Here is a 14,746-nt window from a genome sequence, read left to right on the forward strand (position 1 = left end):
CCTTATGCAAATGAATATCAATACATCTGTTTTTGAGTTTCAAAAATCTCTATGCAAAGACTGTAACTGTTTGAAAATTGAGTTGATATAAGAACCCTACAAAACAGACCAACATTCATCTTTTATTTCCTATTTGAATGTTTAAAAATCAATGAAGTCTGATACATGTACAGGTATACGTGCATTTGCATATCCGACGCAGCTCATGTATTATTTGCTTGCCACTTGAAATAATGCAAAGAACAATCATTTAATATTGTGTGTTCTTGTGTCAACAATCATTTAATATTTTGTGTTCTTGTGACAACAATAATTTAATATTGTGTGTTCTCGTGAGAATTGCGCCCACAATAATACTACTGATTAATTGACAAATAATTTATTTTAAGCAATATTGACCTCCCTTACTGAAAAATCAGCCTTCTGGCGAACTGTTGCGGCAAATTTGCCGCAAACACAGCGGTAAGGTTGCTGCAAATAGTTTGCGGCAACTTCACCGCGACTTTTTACCATGCAAAATGAAGGTTGCGACAGACTTGCCTTATAGTTTGATAGCCTTATATAGTTTGTGGTGAACTTCTGGTGACTTTTTGTGGTGAACCTCTGACAAATCAAGTATGCTAATGATGCCTTGTGACTACCTTTCTGTTTATCCTTTTTTTTCAAAACTGTATGTGACATGTCTCCTTTAAAACATGCACATAGGGATCAAAATTTAAATTTTATTAGCTATTCTGATCAATAATTGTTATTAACCTGCTCAGCTGCTGATCATAATTTTATTTTTAAAGAAATGAGAGAGAGAGAAATATAAATTGAGGTCACAAAAAAAAAACTAAATTTAGGTACATGTATATCTATTAATTTACCCGGTGCAGAATGCAAAATGAGCTGATTAATTTCTTAACAGATTCATATGTATGGAAAAAGAATAAATCTGTTTTTATAATGGTTAATTATAAAGAAACTGGGATTTAGGTATGACAATATTTATATTAGCTGTATATCGAAATTAAGCATAGAGTATTTTAAAATATAAATCAAATGTGATTTAACAATAAAGAATGACAATATTTGAACATAATTAAAAAGACAATTCCTGTAAAGCATCATTACATTCACAAAGTTTAAGTTAACGACTGTAAAGATAATTCTTTAAGGGCAGTAAGGGTGTAACACAATTGTTATTTTCATAAATGGGGGTTCTTTGGCATAAATTTGGTACCAATAATAACAAATTAACATACAAAAAATTTCTAAAATGACTTACAAAGAGATGATCATTGATGCATGCCCCTGGAGGCATGTCCTGTTCAAGGAACTAATTTAATCACATATAACTCAGAGATCTATTATTTATAACATCCATTTACTTTTTACATGAAAACACCAACATTATAACTTCCCTCCTATTTCAAATTTAAAGTAGCAGGAAGTCTGTTTTTAGTGCATGGGGCATGCTCAGTATTGAAGAAGCTTTGTTTAACGATAAAGGCATGCTATAAAGTTTGCGACGAAGTTCTAACAAACTTAGGGACTGCTGTAAAGTTGTTGTTTACAAAGTTCATTCAATTATAAGAAAGTCATGATTTGCGGCAAACTTTTACATTTGTTTGCCGAAAGGTCGCTGCTAGTAGCGAACACTGGTGAACAACTTTCAGGTCTTTTGGCGAATTATAAAGATTGCCGCAAGTTTGCTGCAACTTTACTGCATCAAAGTTTCTCTTTTCATAAGGGCTGTACTTACACTTTCAGGGATTCTTAAATTATTTTTTTTCCTACGCGTATGCTTTGCAGGTATAGATGTTCAGCCTTCAGAATGTTTCCTTCGCAAGTGTTGTTAATTACATGCATGATGTCAGCTATTATACTTCAGTATTCAGAAGGATATAGTGAGTATTTCTTTTCTTTTTTCAAAAAACTGCTGGAATTTAAAAAAAAGAATGATCTATATGCATTTTAACAAATGTAATGCAGAAATTAAATGTAAATGATAGACTTTTAATTTGAATGAAACAATTGTTTTACGAAACAGTGTTTTTTACATAAAATGAAAATGTTTTAATATATTCAAAATGTTTAAACTTTGTTATGTCAGGGAAAATAACTTATTTGTAATGAAGGTACAGTGGAATTACCTATGTTGGTATGTAGCAAGAACACTAGTACGATTACCTAAACTTTTTTTTATACTGAAGACATATTAAAAGAAAATAGGGGGCTCTCTCGAGGCACTCCGAATTCCCAAACCAATATAAATTGCCAGCCACGAAATAGCAAAGAGTGCTGAAAGTAGAGTTAATTAACAACAATAAACAATCAATTATTCAATTCCTCGTCATGAAATTTACTTAAAATCTTTCAAACGATAACTAAGACGCTCATTCCTTTAAACAGGATCACAATGGTGTCGGAACATGCAGAAATCCTCGACATGTATAAACGACCCCTTCGTATAAATAAATGAAAATATACGGAATATAACAATATAATCCATTGCAAATCAAACATATTACCTTGATTTAAAAAACAGAGAAGCCAAAGATTCCAAAAGGACATTTAAACTAGAAACCGAACTGACAGTGCAATGTAAGAAATCAATGAACTTTTATGAATTATTGTCATAATACATTCGGAAATTCTCCGGTTGATTCATTATTCCTATCAATAATCAATAGGTACTGTACTTCTAAGTACAGTATTTTTATATTTGATTATGTTCCGGTTTTAATACATTTCGACATAAACATATCATAAAGTATTAAAAGTCCATGTGTATTTATAGAAAAGATGTACAGAAGACACCAAAGGGATAGTCAAACTCATAAGCCGAACTGACCATGCCATAACAGAAACGAAAAGCGATCAAAAGATAAACAACAGTCTATAAAGCATAAAATTGAAAAACAAAGACTTAGCAACAAAAACCCCACCAAAATAGAGATGATCTTTGGTTCACCGGTAAAGTAAGCATAATCTTGCTCCACATGTGGCACTCGTCGTGTTGCTCCTGTAAATACAAACCTAACAATAATTCTTCTCAGTAGTTCACATTCGAGTAAAACGAAAAGGCATATGATGACGCCATTTTGGAACATATCTGTCGTCATGTAAAACAGATATGAAACAGTCAGCCGACACGTGAAGGCGTCCGTAAAATTCGAAAGGAAGACTTTATCTTCACAACATGAAACTCTTGGTTTAAAAGCTTGATTGAAAGCAACAACTCTCAATTAAAGAAATCATAATAGGAAATGGAACCTCAGGCATATCGTATCAACTGAGAAAATTATGTTTCATATGCAGGCGCTGCTAGAATGATGATACTTAAAAATAGAAACTTCATAAAATGGAAGCTGAAATATCTCTTTTGTCAACATTCAGGTCGTTGGCTTTCAATCCTATGCCTTGTATAGTTTGACGACTTTACAGTTACCCGTAGTTGTTTATATATCATGTCCGTTCTATTGTCTATCCGTCTCGACGGTATCAGATCAAGAAATGCTTATATTCAGTGATTCATCTCAAAGAGATTATATTTTAATCGGAATAAAGTGAACTTTATATTGTAGATTTTGTAATCAATCAGCAAATGTTTAAACATTCTAGGTTCTTGCCAGGAGATATACCAGTCGAACAATCGGAATCCGAGTGGTGAATATACAGTTTATCATAGTAATAAATCAATCAGAGTTTACTGTTCTTTCGAAGAAAGCTGGGGATATACGTATATTTCAAAGGCGTCATATGGAACAGCAGTTATTATGTCAAAGTTGTACTCGACCAGAAAGTTTGCCAAAACACGTATCCGATGGAGTAGTGGTATACAGAAAGAGGTTTCCGTAGAAAACTTGTTATCATATCAAAACTCGTCCACCCTTTATTTCGGATATAACAGTTTTACGAGTTACAAAGGGCCACGGAGAAGCACTCTAAACATTATGTCACCATACATTTTTCTTGGATTCTTACCGTTGAGTTTAGCCACAAATAACAATACACAAGGATACCGTACTGCTGGAGTAGACTACACGTTTAAAAATTGTGACAGAAATCCAAACAGTTATATAACGTTCTATTACAATCCGAATAATGCAAACCCTGGTAAATAATAGTACACATTTGAAATCAAGGAATTATGCGAACAAATCAAATGAAACAGACAACCAACATGGCAAAACAATTTTTTTTAAAATATAAACAGTATATGTTTAAAGAAAAACAAAACTCACAAAATACAACCATTCCACACTATATATAAATAAGAAGATGTGGTATGAGTGCGACAACTATCCATCCAAGTCACAATGTGTAAAAATTAAATAATTATAGGTCAAAGTACGGCCTTCAACACGGAGCTGTGGCTAGTATGTTACTTGTAAGAAATCATTCTTACATGCAGAAGATCTCGTAAAGGAATCTGATAAATTGTTTTAAATAAAAATGGTTAGTTTTTCATAGTTAATATAATTTAATGTTTAAATGATAAAATCATAGGATCAAAGATTATCAAAATTGAATACTTAAAACAAGCCTTTGATAACAATTAAGTGTAAAATTAAAATTCTGCGCATGTACCGCACGAATGCAATTAATTATAAAAAGACAAACTTATTACCTCAAAATTGAAATCCTCATAATCGTCGTAAGGTTTTTTCTTTAGAATTCCTGTTTTGTCGATTTGTACATGTACGTATGAATCTACAAATTAGGAGGTCTAATGTATAGCAATCGACGACTGTGTTTGAAATGAACCTTCAAAATTATTACGTTGCCATGTATATTTCGAGAAGGATTGAATATATGTTTCATATGCAGGCGCTGCTATAATGATGATACTTAAAAATATATTTTAAGTAATTTGAACACTAAAAATAAATTATTTGATTTTTCATATGTCATAGGCAGAAAAGGTAGTTCCAACACTTTCATGAAGGGATGGATAGATCGTTCATCCTCGTTAACATCCAGTAAAAACATGGGTGCTGACTTTTATTTTGATTGGGAGATGCAAATGGGAGGTTGTGGTGGCTTCATGACATCGCAAGCTGTATCCAATATTGGGGCAGCATTGGGTTTACCTTTTGGTAAGACCTTTACAATACTTTTTTTAATTTCTTTGATCATTGCTCTGATCGATATCTATATGCCTGGTTTCATTGATATGATTTCTTTTTATATTCGTTTGCCATTTACTAAAAAATGTATGAAAGATATTTGCTTGGCAATTTTTAACTTTTCCGAAACAAATTAACTAATTGACACATTTCATACTGGCATATCTGGTATAGCTACATTAGCAGGCTTTATTTTTGTTTATTCAATAAGCTTTATTCATTCTATCTGATTTAAGAGTTGATAAATATAATAAAAACCTATTTTTCATTTTTTGTCGTGAAGCGATATCTCCTTGTGACGGGGTCAACTGTCAAAATGGCGGGAATTGTGTTTCATCCGAATCAACATACACGTGCAGCTGTGTCAATAACTACCATGGGGACAGATGTCAAAATCGTAAGTAGATATAAATAGATATCAGTAATCAAATATTGTAAATGCTTTTGAAATATTGAAATAACGTATATATACAATTCATATATTAGTAAATGTTGACATCAGCAAACGATGGCTATAAACTTTTGTATATTTAAAAAAAATGAAAAAAAGCCTGTAATAAATTATAACAACATCTACGATTACAAAAGCATTCTATAAAGATATCTTTTATTGTTACGTATGATGCATTTTTTATAAGATAGAATGCGGTGCATATGAACGCTGATTGCTTTCCTTTAAAGCAATGAAAAGGGCTTGTCATGACAAGCAAGGAATATAAAGTGGGTTTTGGGTGAAGTCAAATATATACCTGAAAAATCAATTACTCGAAAGTGCAGTTAAGGTCAGATGGTATCTTCAATGCTACACAACTTATTGTCGTGAGGTAATACACGGTAATACCCATGAAATATTTGAAACGTATGTCAAAAGATCAAATAAGTAATATAACGTATAAGGGAAAGTAATACTTTAGTAAATAGAAAAAACTATAGACAGAAGAAATGACTGGCAAAATATAATCTTCAAATAGGTCAACGGGACCAACATCAAAAAACGACTCATTTTGCCATTCACTGGCAATTCTAATATGACGTTTTCTTTCGCTTTGGAAAGAAAGCCAAGTTTTAATTGCAGCGTGTATTAAAAGCCCACTTATTAGTATAAAAGTCAAACATTTCTATTAGAAGCGACTTAATTCATCAGTGGCAATATATAGAGAATTAATTGATTTTAAATGTTATATTGTATTATAGTCGAAACATGCAGTGTTATTGACTATCATGGAAAATATTTGGAAAAACAAAATGTAAAAAGGAAGATGTGGTATGATTGCTAATGAGACAACTCTCCACAAGAGACCAAATGACACAGAAATTAACAACTATAGGTCACTGTACGGCCTTCACCAATGAGCAAAGACCATACCGCACAGTAAAAGGCCCCGAAAAGACAATGTAAAACAATTCAAACGAGAAAACTAACGGCTTTATTTATGTACAAAACAATGAACGAAAAACATAGCATGTAAAGTATCAAGTTTTATACAACTTATGTTTTAGGAGAAATAACTCAAAATTTGACATTTTATTCTTTGGGTTTTTTTAACTATTTGCATGACTGGGCTACAATTTATGACCAAAGTAAATGTCCGTCTAGATTCCATTTGATAAAAGAAAACATTAAAAAAAACACTTACTGCTACTATTATGATAGTTTTGCTTTCGATAATCAATTGTATCTATATATCATGCTGGAATTTACCCAAAGGAACTGACGTTAAGGGAATATGATATAAATAACAATGAAAATATGAAAACAACACTAAATACATTTCATGTGTCCAAAGCCCTTTTTTATTTATCTTCATCAGGAACGTTCAATGCCGAATATTTGAAAGTCAGCGAAATAAAAGAACCGAAACAGATGAAGAGCTACATATACAAAATATGACATAAAAATGATAGTCAAATCATTTTAAGGACAGCTTTGCCTTAGGATGTTGAAATTTTAGTTTCTTTATAATTTCTAAACTTGTAAACGGACAACTGTCCTTATGTGAGTTTCTCACGAGATCGTCTATCTATTGAGATAACGTTTCCTTATGAAATCGAAAGTTGAGTCATGACAAATAAATCCTTATAGAACAAGGAAAGCATATCAAAATTTAATAATGAATACCTAAGTGCTTCGCATAAGATCTGACTATGAAACCATGGTAAATTCGTGTTTTAGATATGTTAAACATGCATACAGACTGAAGTCAAAACATGCACATTCAACACTGTTTCGTCATTTCATATGCATTCCTCAAACTACTCTTGTACTCTGTATTCTTTGTCATATTGTGGTGCAGTGTTATTTAATCAACTCTTTCCACTAAATCAAAACAATTCTATGACCCATCATGCTCTCGGTCTAATTACTTTTATGACTGAATTACAAATAATGAACTGTGTGTCGATAATGACTGAATTACAAAATGAAGAGATGTGTATAGATTTCGACTGAAAACTTTTAAAATCGATGAACTGGGCAAACTTAATTAAACATGTTAAAGATGAACTAAATAACTAAGGATTTAGAGAGGTGTACTTTTGACAGCCACACTCCTTATATAATGAAATGTATATCAATTGCCTGAAAACGTCAGATTCTGTGAACTGGGCAAAGTTGATTGGTGACATTGGATTTGAAGAGATCTGGTTTAAATAGTCAGAGCTGCTGGTATTTGAGATTCACTTTTCAACAACTTTTATACATTAGGTCATTCTTTGTAAGCATCAAAGAATTTCAAAGAAAATAAGAAATGCATCCTTCAGGATTTGCTTTATTTTTATATCATGGGTTTGTCATGATGCACTGACAACAAAAATGATAATCATTCCGAAAGTTGAAGTGTTGGTTGCCATGGAAACAGGAATTTGCTTGAAAAACGTCATAAATGCACAATCGAAAGTATTTTTTCATGTTTCTACTACTATTATTGTAACAAAATTTAAATACATATTGCTACTTTTTCTTTTGCTATTAAAATATAATATATAAATGTTTCAAATAATAAAAAGAGGCAGTAGATTAATTGATAACATTTATAAGTGTCGTTTCTGTAAAGACATTAGAAACTACTTTGATTTACAATTTTATTTTGATGAGGAATCTATCTTTTGTGCCCCATGGAGTACTTTTTGATATAAAACTTTAACTTAATCGTTAGCAGTAGAAACTGGATGCTGCCAAAATGCTTAAGATTGAGTTTTCCTGTCGCATATGTACCGTATTTCATATGTACATTTTGCAATGTATTGAGAACGAATTTTATTCCCGAAATATAAACAAATACATTAAAAAATTCGTTGATTTAGGCCAAATGCTTTGAATTGAACTTTTGAGTAAAAAGAAAATGAGTTAAGGCAATAGTAGTTAACCGATGACTATAACTTATATATCTAGTAAAAAGACAAAGCAAGAATACAAGCAAAACTGAGGGAATCGCATGAAGTTAAAAAGGAGCATTACTTGGTGCGTTGACAGTGTAATTGTCTCTTGCTATGCATTCATCAACCGCTATGTAAATAAACACCCAGTTAAGATAACACAATTGGGAATAGAACATACAATGTTAACTAATTAAGGGAAATACATGTTTAAAGCATTTAAAATCAGAGACAACGTTATAACATGAACTTTTTCTGTCTGTTGGCTTGTTTACTTAACATTCTATATTGACACTGATGAACTGTAAAGTTCACGGTTATCAAGAATTTGAATTTTTTCATGATTGTTTGAATAATAGCCTATTTCAAAATTTAAGATCCAGAAAACTCCACCGGGTATTTCAACAGTTGCCAAGAACCCGATAAGAGAGTTGTACTTTTAAGTCTTGGTATTTTCTCCTCAGAGAAGTTACCTTGTGCTGTGATGTGTGCACAACTAAACACTTGTGTAGTTTTTAAATACCACAACCAGGATAAAAGGTAATATTTTCCTCATCATTTACACGTTTTAAAGATAATTTGTTTACAAAACAATTAACGCAAGTCTTCACTTAAGATTGCTCTAAAGCTCTCAGTTTTCTAATTGTATTTGTTTTTATATAGATATTGTGAATCATGTTGTTTAAAATCAAATCAAATATGACACAATTTACATTTGGTGAAAATAAGATTATGAATGTGTGAAATACAATTATGAGAAGGACATTTTTCCTAATGTCCTAACGTCAATAAAATATCGATATAAAGCAAAAAAGAGACAGACATTCTGAAGACTTTTGTATTAACATAATTATATACTGTGCAAAAAAAGAAGCATACAATGCGGTTAAAAATGCATTTCAAATCTGTTTATAACAACAGTTGTTTGGTATATAGAACAAATTTACAGTCAACTAGGAAAATTTGGTTAATTTCTTGTGACGTTAAAGTCGGTATCTATTGTGACCACCATATGCGGCTAAAACTGGTCTGCATGTCTTTGGCATGGATCGAGCAAAATTTGTATCAAAACTATGGTATCCTTTGTTGTTCACGTTTGTCCAATAATTGAAGTCTTGTTGACGTCTCAAAGATGTTCTGTAAGGTTCAAATCCGGCGATTTTGAGAGCCATGTAAATATGCTTTGCTCTATGGTGTCGGGCAGTAGAATGCTGAGACATACCTCTTTGCCTGTAACATTGGGAATATGTTGCTTCAAAAATATTATGAATGTATGAATGTTTTTATAACATTGAGTCGTTCGATTTCCTTAGAAACGCGATAGCTTTCTTCTGCAGTTGCATTATATTAATGTCCAAATATTGACGCTTCCACCGCCAAATTTTTCAATTTCCTTACATTTTTGCAGGTTGAGGCGAAACACTCATTGCATAACCAAATTTTGCACCCGTTCCTCAAAATCTACCCATTCAATGTATGACGTCTGTGTACTTGAGTCTTAAATTATCCAATATAAAGTATTTCACGTTGGCGGAAACTGTTAGGGACTGTTTGGGTAGAAATTATCCGTAAACCCGAGATATACGTTACTTCATACTTCTAGGGCAATCTTCAGCTGATGTAGTTTGGTTTAATCCTTGCAAAAGTCTTGAAATTGTCAAAGTTACAATTGCAATACGGTTATCTCTTATCTCATGCAAAATAACCAAAATCAGTCCATGTCAGTTGTTCTTTCGGTTTATAAAACCAAAATTCCGCAAAATAGTGTTATCGCCTTTCATAACTAAACAAGTCAACGTCTTATGTATGCTTCCGGCATCAAATGTAAACACCGCGTGTTTTCATGCTTCTTGTACATCTCAGAATATAATAAAGTTAGATAAAAATAACAATAAAATGTGAGTTAATGATATAATTTATTAATATTATAATATGGGGTAAAGGAACAGCAAGAACAGTTTCGAGTGTATAGGGCTTTTACGGTTGACAACATTACAAAAATTAACCATAGGTTGGGCATTTGTGTTAGTATTCATTATCTCTTAGGATAAGATAATCGAACATATATGCCCAACCTATGGTTAAATAGAATCAAATCAACAGTTGTTTTAAAATCTTTCTTAAACAAAAATACAATTACAGTTTCAAAATTGCTAAATAGCTTTTTCTTTATTATATCAACAGATGTGAGCTCCTTACCTTTGGGACGGACCTTCTAATAGATGATCCAAAACCTACTGAAGCCGGGTGGATATACTACACCGAAAGTTACGCTGGAAAAAAAACATGTGACGGATGTTTCTTTTGTCATTAGCATGTATGTCACTACTGAAGACAGAAGTATTATGTTTTATTAGAACTTCATTACTCGTATAAATTGTAGAAAAAAACAATTAATATCGAACAGTAAGGCATGTTTAGAACTGTTGATTACGTTTTATTTGAATGACATAGGATATAAACAGACATTGTATTGGTACAAATAAATTTGTCTTTTTGCATGTTTTGAAGTCCAAAATATCTTATTCTTTTCAAATTGCAAATTTCATTTTTTCTTACCAACAAACTGTAACTCTTGGAAATAGATTTGTAAACGATATTCTCTCGTTGTCACAGCCTGTTATCTATTGTTTGCATGAAGAGATATTTCTGGTGTAACACTACACGGAGTTTATATGATTGGCTTATCCAGCATCATGAGACGATGTTACGGCATTTCTATTGGCTATTCGTTAGTTCATTGCTGACTTTCAGAATTTAAGACGATGTACATTTCTTGCATGGCAACGGACATATGGGATTTTGTCAATAATATACAAAACACTCAAACTTTTCACCTGAAAATATTCTTTTTTGTTAAAATTGATTACATTTTGAAGTGTAGAAAAAGTTTGTTAATGTCTGATTTTAAAGTTTGAGGCCGAAACAGGAAATATGGTTTTCGTGGAACTCAACACAATGAGAATGTTCACCATGAGAGAAATAGGTTTAACAACTTGTGATAATTGGATATCGCTTGATATCAACTCTTGCTATTTAATTTGAATAATAATAACAAACGTACTTATACTCGAGTTGATAACAAGCGATATTCAATTCTCACTTGTTATGAAACTTATTATTCTCTTATGGTTGTGGCCTGTTATCAGTCTTCGTCATGAAGATATATTTATCGTATCACACTAAACGAAGTTTGATATAAACAAGCAATTCAAAAATGCGTTCATTTGATAGGCATATATTGCGCTGTGTTGCGATATTTCGACATTTCCGATAGCTATTCCTTAGGTCAATGATCACCTTCAGAGGTCACGATTCTCCTTTTGCAACAGAAATTTGTGATTTCTTTGAAAATAAACAAAACACTCACATGTTTTGCCTAAGAATGATTTTTTTTGTCAAAGTTGATTTCATTTTGAAGCATGTAAAAATCTTGAAAACGTCTGATGTTAACAGTAGTCTGGGTTCAGTACACACTCTTCCCGATACCGTTGGCTGACTAGCTAAATCGAAAATGTTTCAGCAGGACAAATTTAATTTTTATCATAAGAAGTTGCTACTGTCAAATATATATAAAAGGGGAGATTGTTCAACAATATCTGTCTGCAATTTCTTTCTTCAGATTTTGATTCGATATCTCCAATGTGTTCTGAATTATCGAACAGATTTCATGTTGTTCTCGCCTGTTGAGTCGTTATTATGGCATTTTATGTGTAGTATTGATGATAAAAAGATAGTGTTATGCCGTTTCATTAATTTCAGAATTGTTCTTTTTCATGTTTAAATTTTTGTTTGAGCTTATTTACTTATTGGGATTTATTTACTTATTTGAACACCGGTATACTACTGTTGCCTTTTTTGTTAAGGGTAATGCTTCTACCTTCGTCGTCAAAAAGTTTCCCTTGCTTATAATCTAAAGCGATAATAAAATGTTCCGTTTTTTCAGCTTTAACTCTGGTCGAATATACTATAGTTTCAGTAACATCCTTGGATGTATAACACAAGATTTAAAGTATTCTGAACGATATCAACGTGTAGGACTGAGGATCATCTCAGTAGGTCAACAACTTTAGCTAACTTTAAAAGTAGTAAACTTGGTAACCGTAAATGTTATTTTAACAACTGCGAGTATCGTTAAAAAGATATAGTTTTTCTTTATTTCAATTGATTTTTTATATTTGTAATCTAATATTGTATAGCTCGTGTTTTTCTCATGCACCCATTAAGCAGTTTAAGTCTTGAAAATGTGTTTTGGTGAATTCCGATTCTCTCAATATTTATTATCAAAACAAAAAATTGTTTAATATACAAGGTTTTTAATTTGGATCGTCATGCGCGCAGAAAGAGCAGCAAATTTAGACTACAACTGGAAAAGACGGTATTTTTGATGAAAGAAACCATTTTGACGCAGCGACAGACAAGATTCGGATCAACCAAAGAGTTGTTGAAAAGGATTTGTTTGCATGAAGATGATGTAGTTCTTACTTTCAATTCATCATGGATGACGTAGTATATAATATGTATTTTTTAGAGTATACTTATGAAAGAAAAAAAGGTTTTACTATTCTCCCGTCAAAATCAAAACTTTATTCATTTTGATTTCCTGCTACCGGCATTAAAAAGAAATGCAGAATTGTATTCGGGGTTAATAGCACTCTTACATGTTTGTGTGTGCAATTGGTCATATAGAGAACAATCGATCGTGTCTTTTGATATGAAAACATATAAAACTCATGGAACTTTTAATAAACTAATATGTGTAAAGTATTCTCTCGTGAATAATGTAAAATAACATTATAGATACAATCGTGGTCATCACTCCCATCATATCACAGACAATGAAAAACGAAATTAGATATCACATTTTAAAAAGATCAAGAAAAGATTGCTTTATAATATCAAATAAAAGTTATTGATACATGTGTTGACGTTTTTGTATAATTATGTACTAAAATAACCTACTGCTGCGTTGTCTTAGCGCTTCATTCTGAGCGGAGCATTCTGAAGAATATGGTGGACCAACTAAATTAGGTAAAATTGAGAATTGAAATGGGGAATATGTCAAAGAGACAACAACCCGACTAAAGAGCAGACAACAGCCGAAGGCCACCAATGGGTCTTCAATGCAGCGAGAAAATCCCGCACCCGGAGGTGGTCCTCAGCTGGCCCCTAAATAAAATTGTGTGCTAGTTCAGTGAAAATGGACGTCACACTAAACTCCAAAACACACAAATGAACTAAAACTAAAAAACATAGGCCAGAGGCTCCTGACTTGGGACAGGCGCAAAAATGCGGCGGGGTTAAACATGTTTTGTGAGATCTCAACCCTTCCCTATACCTCTAGTCAATGTAGAAAAAAGAAACACATAGCAATACGCACAGTAAAACTCAGTTTAAAAGAAGTCCGAGTCCGATGTCAGAATATGTAACAAAAGAAACTAAGCAAAATGACAATGATACATAAATGATCAAAGGACTACTAGCAGTTACTGACATGCCAGCTCAAAACCTCAATTAAACTGATTGAAAGATTATGTCTTCATCATATGAAAATCAAGTACAATCCCTCCCGTTAAGGATTTTGTATCATACCATCATAAAATATATGAGAAGAACATAACCCGTATCATGCCAACAACTGGTTTTAGAATAAATGTGTTTATTCCGATGCAAAGACCCTATGAGTGAATCAATATTGATACAAAAATATGCAATCCTTAATGACTTGACAACAGTATCGTAACTATATCATTTCCGAATAAGTCTGTTTAAAGGTTTGGTAAGCTTTTGAGGTGAATGCCGACATTTTTGTGCTTTGTAAAGAATATTACCTTAAAATATTGGATGTGAAATACCTGAACGTATAAGATGTCTGCAAGTTGATTTATATTTACGAATGATGTCCTTGTACCGATGATAAAATTTAGTAAATGTTTTGACTAGTTTGTGATATCGAAAACCCTGGTGTAATAATTTTTCAGTAATACAGAGATTTTTTTCGTTGCAATCAAATACGTTGCTACATACACGAGCGAATCGAACAAGTTGGGATATATTAACACCATAAGATGGCCACAAGGGAACGTCACCAACTCAAAATGGATAATTAAAATAGGAAAAGAAAAATCATCGCTTTTATCATAAATTTTGGTATTAAGTTTCCCGTTAAAGATAAAGATATCAAGATCCAGGAAAGGGCAGTGTTCATTGTTAGTATTAGCTTTATTCAAAGTCAGTTCGGCAGGGTAAATCTC

General features: G+C 32.2%; 1 protein-coding gene across 1 annotated transcript; it reads left to right on the forward strand.

The window, feature by feature from the left end:
* Positions 1-1,803: 1,803 nt before the first annotated feature.
* On the forward strand, positions 1,804-10,959 carry LOC127700100 (uncharacterized). The gene is made up of 6 exons (XM_052203562.1): positions 1,804-1,892; positions 3,610-4,104; positions 4,905-5,087; positions 5,401-5,514; positions 8,870-9,032; positions 10,677-10,959. The coding sequence occupies exons 1-6, from the start codon at positions 1,820-1,822 to the stop codon at positions 10,804-10,806; spliced, it is 1,158 nt and encodes a 385-aa protein (XP_052059522.1). The 5' UTR covers positions 1,804-1,819; the 3' UTR covers positions 10,807-10,959.
* The last annotated feature ends 3,787 nt before the right edge of the window (positions 10,960-14,746 follow it).

The sequence above is a fragment of the Mytilus californianus genome, unplaced genomic scaffold, assembly GCF_021869535.1.
Source record: "Mytilus californianus isolate M0D057914Y unplaced genomic scaffold, xbMytCali1.0.p SCAF_48, whole genome shotgun sequence".
In the NCBI taxonomy this organism is placed as follows: Eukaryota; Metazoa; Mollusca; class Bivalvia; order Mytilida; family Mytilidae; genus Mytilus; species Mytilus californianus.

Excerpts from the sequence above, each read along its gene's own strand:
- LOC127700100 (XM_052203562.1), top strand. The coding sequence starts at position 1,820 with ATGTTTCCTTCGCAAGTGTTGTTAATTACATGCATGATGTCAGCTATT. Across the intron at positions 1,893-3,609 it reads TCAGTATTCAGAAGGATATA|GTTCTTGCCAGGAGATATAC; the intron begins GTGAGTATTTCT and ends TAAACATTCTAG. Across the intron at positions 5,515-8,869 it reads TGGGGACAGATGTCAAAATC|ATCCAGAAAACTCCACCGGG; the intron begins GTAAGTAGATAT and ends TCAAAATTTAAG.